At 41.9% G+C, this 1958-nt stretch overlaps 1 protein-coding gene across 1 annotated transcript in view; it reads left to right on the plus strand.

The window, feature by feature from the left end:
* The window catches only part of reln (reelin), a 245497-nt gene that overhangs the window by 169754 nt on the left and 73785 nt on the right, over nt 1-1958 (plus strand). The window contains 3 exon segments of the mRNA XM_015387357.1: nt 937-1145; nt 1240-1368; nt 1455-1564. Of these exon segments, the coding sequence (XP_015242843.1) occupies nt 937-1145; nt 1240-1368; nt 1455-1564 (448 nt within the window).

Consider the following 1958-nt stretch of genomic DNA (forward strand, 5'->3'; position numbering starts at 1 on the left):
CATCCAGCCAGATGGTCATTTCACACTATCCTATGACCTGCATCCTGCCAGATAATTATTACTGAGTTTTCTGTTTAAGGCCCGCCCTATTATGTTGTAAACTGTTAATAAAAGGCTTTGCTGTGAAGGGATCTGTGAGAAAAGGTGCTGGTTCTGAGCCAGCAGTTCTTCTCCCCTACTGCAGAGGCTGACGTTACAAATCCCTGTCTGTGTTTGATCATTTCGTCCTCTTAAAACTCTTAAACTCACATTTCTCTGGATTTAAACCCAACAGTAAAGTTGGTAATAATTCATAATCTGCAAACATTCTATACACTGTATACCTCATCAAGCTCTTCACATCCTCAAACCGAATATGATATCTTGATGCATTTTCGGTCACGTCTTGGTTGAGGTTTGGAGGACCCAAATGCAGAGGCAGAGAGGCTGAGGTGAATACTTGTAGTTTTAATGATGAAAATGGTTAACAAAGGCAGTCCAAAAATCCAACTAAAAATGTAACAGCCCAGAACCATGGAGACATCAAAAAACACGTACAAGGAGCCAGGGAGAGACGAGATGAGACGACAACGGCGATGACAGGACTAGCGACAACAAGGAACCAACAAGGAGTGAGAGCAGAGGGAGAGCATATATAGCTGACAGAGACAAAGGGAGGGCTAACGAGCTGACAAGGAGCAGGTGTAAGAGGAGACAACGAGGGAGCCAAGGGGAAAGAAACACACACACACAAGAGGACAACAGAAAAACATGAGAACTAACAAATCTAGAAATTACAACAAAAAAGGAATTAAACCAATAAAAATAGGGAACATAGAGCAAAGTAAAGAACAATATAACCAAAACTGACATTTTCATAAAATCACCTGTTAACTGTTTAATGAGCAGCTTGATCTTCAGCTGCCAAACTCTGACCTTTTCCCTGCTCCTCCTCAGACTCCTTCGGTAGTATCGGTCGCGCTGCCATCTGAGCTTCAAACACCGGTCACACAGTTCTGCTTGGAGCAGCGTTCCCACGGAGGCGCTAACCGTCATGTGTGGGCCGTGGATTTTATGCAGCTGCTTCCTGTGTTGCCAGGCACACACACACATGTTGCCCAGTTCTCCATAAACCTTGGCTGCGGCTCCTACCAGCCTGCAAACAGGTATGATACACCTTCATCACATCAGTCAGTGGTAATGCAGGAGCCGGAAAGGAAATAGATTTTTTTTTTTAAAAGCTGGTTTTCATCCTATCAGTGTGAGTCTAGAGTTTTCTACCAATCTTGGTCGTTCCTGGTCTCTGCTCCACACTGAGTGCCTGCCTGAGCTCTGTGCTGGGCCACATCTACCTCACAGCACCATCTACTCCTCAGACAACTACAGCGGGTATACATACATTAACATGTTCTGATTTATTATCATGTGTGTGAATTTGATGACTCTTAACAGCAAAGTTTGTTCTGTTTGTTTAGATGGACCAGAATCTCCATCCCTCTGCCCAATGCTGCCTTAACAGAGACGACCCGCTTTCGCTGGAAGCAGTCCGGCGCTGGAACAGGCAACATGTGGGCCATAGACAACGGTTAGAACTCCACAAATTCTTCAGACATATTCTGGATTTCATTTGTTGTAATCAAATCAAAGATCAAATAATTTCAGACATTTTAACAGGCTCCAACTTGAAGCACTGCACAAAATAAGCTGTGATTATACCAACAGTTCATTTGAAATTCGGTAGGGTTTTTAATGATGCATTAAAGCAGTTATTTTTGAAGATGGAGAGAAAGAAAAATGCATTCAGATTTATTTATCAAAGTTTTTGCTTAGATAATTAAAGATATGCATATATGGCCTCACCATATTTGGCTCCTATGTCAATATGACTGAACTTTTCATGATTTTTGAGCCATCCTTTTTATTTATTTATTTAACCTTTATTTAACCAGGAAGTCCCTTGAGATTGAAATCTCTTTTTC

This window comes from Cyprinodon variegatus, unplaced genomic scaffold (assembly GCF_000732505.1).
Source record: "Cyprinodon variegatus isolate N-32 unplaced genomic scaffold, C_variegatus-1.0 Scaffold392, whole genome shotgun sequence".
Taxonomy (NCBI): domain Eukaryota; kingdom Metazoa; phylum Chordata; class Actinopteri; order Cyprinodontiformes; family Cyprinodontidae; genus Cyprinodon; species Cyprinodon variegatus.